This window comes from Monoraphidium neglectum (assembly GCF_000611645.1).
Source record: "Monoraphidium neglectum strain SAG 48.87 unplaced genomic scaffold scaffold01384, whole genome shotgun sequence".
Taxonomy (NCBI): domain Eukaryota; kingdom Viridiplantae; phylum Chlorophyta; class Chlorophyceae; order Sphaeropleales; family Selenastraceae; genus Monoraphidium; species Monoraphidium neglectum.
This window is the reverse complement of record NW_014012244.1, coordinates 2,029-3,069: the sequence shown is the minus strand read 5'-3', so window position 1 is coordinate 3,069 and position 1,041 is coordinate 2,029. Positions and strand designations below refer to the sequence as shown.

At 70.0% G+C, this 1,041-nt stretch overlaps 1 protein-coding gene across 1 annotated transcript; it reads left to right on the top strand.

Annotated features, from left to right (window-relative positions):
- Positions 1-21: 21 nt before the first annotated feature.
- Positions 22-828, top strand: MNEG_7684 (hypothetical protein; the record flags this gene model as incomplete). Its single annotated transcript, XM_014043842.1, has 2 exons — positions 22-97; positions 428-828. 2 exons carry the CDS (start codon positions 22-24, stop codon positions 826-828), a joined length of 477 nt encoding a protein of 158 aa, XP_013899296.1.
- Positions 829-1,041: the final 213 nt, after the last annotated feature.

Below are 1,041 nucleotides of genomic sequence, written 5' to 3'. Positions count from 1 at the left end.
TTCTTGAAGGGCGCGGCGGCGATGATGTGGCGCGTGTTCGGGGACGCGGCCTATGTTCTGGCCCTCCTCGACTCGCCCTCGTCCCTGCTGGTGACACGTGAGTTTGGGGGCGCGCGGGTTGCCCGCCGGGCCGGGGAGCCGCGACGAGTTTGATGCTGGGGTGAATGGGCTGCACCCCGACATGCATGCGCCGCTTGTTGGCTCCTGCAAGGCTCGCGACCTCGCAGGTGTCCGCATGCGGGCGTGTCGTCCTCATGCAGCGCTCGCATGGCGTTGGCTGAAAGCATGCACTTTGCATGATGGCATGCGCTTGCTGCAGGCGTGGGGGCTCTATATGTACCTGCGGCAACACCTTGCTGTTCGAGCTTGCAACGCATCATCCAGCGCCTCACCCTTTCCCTTCGCGCGTCCCCCACCCCTTCCACAGTGCCCACGTTGGTGGTTGACCTGCGCCAGCTGTCAGAGCAGCGGCGCAAGGTGCATGCACAGCAGGGCTCCGCACTCATCAGCCGCCTGGCGGCGCTGGCCAAGCAGTGCCCGGCGGCAAATGCGCCTGGGGACGCGGAGCCGGGTCCCGGCGGCGGCGTCGACATGGGCATCGAGGGCGGCGTAGGCAGCCTTGACCGCCGCGGCGCTGCGAGCAGCAGCGTTGCTGACGGGGGCGCGCTTGGCGCAAGTGTGGCGAGCAGCAGCCGGGGCAGCAGCGACGGCGGCGGCGGCGGCGGCGGCGCGGGTGTCTCAAGCGGGGGCACCAGCGGCGACGACAGCTGCGCCGTGAGCGAGTGCGGCGGCAGCGACAGCTGCGGCAGTGAGAGCGTCTCCGCCTGAATGGCAGCGCCTGGCAGTCGAGAGACAGCCAGGACGCAACAACCTGTACCCTAGGCGGCGGGGTGGTGCTGCTCCAGCCTGCACGTTGGCACTCCCCCGCCTCAGCACGTGCAATTCGCGCTTTGCCCCAGGTGCCGCGCCGGCGCCCATGTCGGCAGCCGGCGTCGGCGCCCCCTGCGGGGGCGGCCTTGAGGCAGCATCATCCCGGCTGAG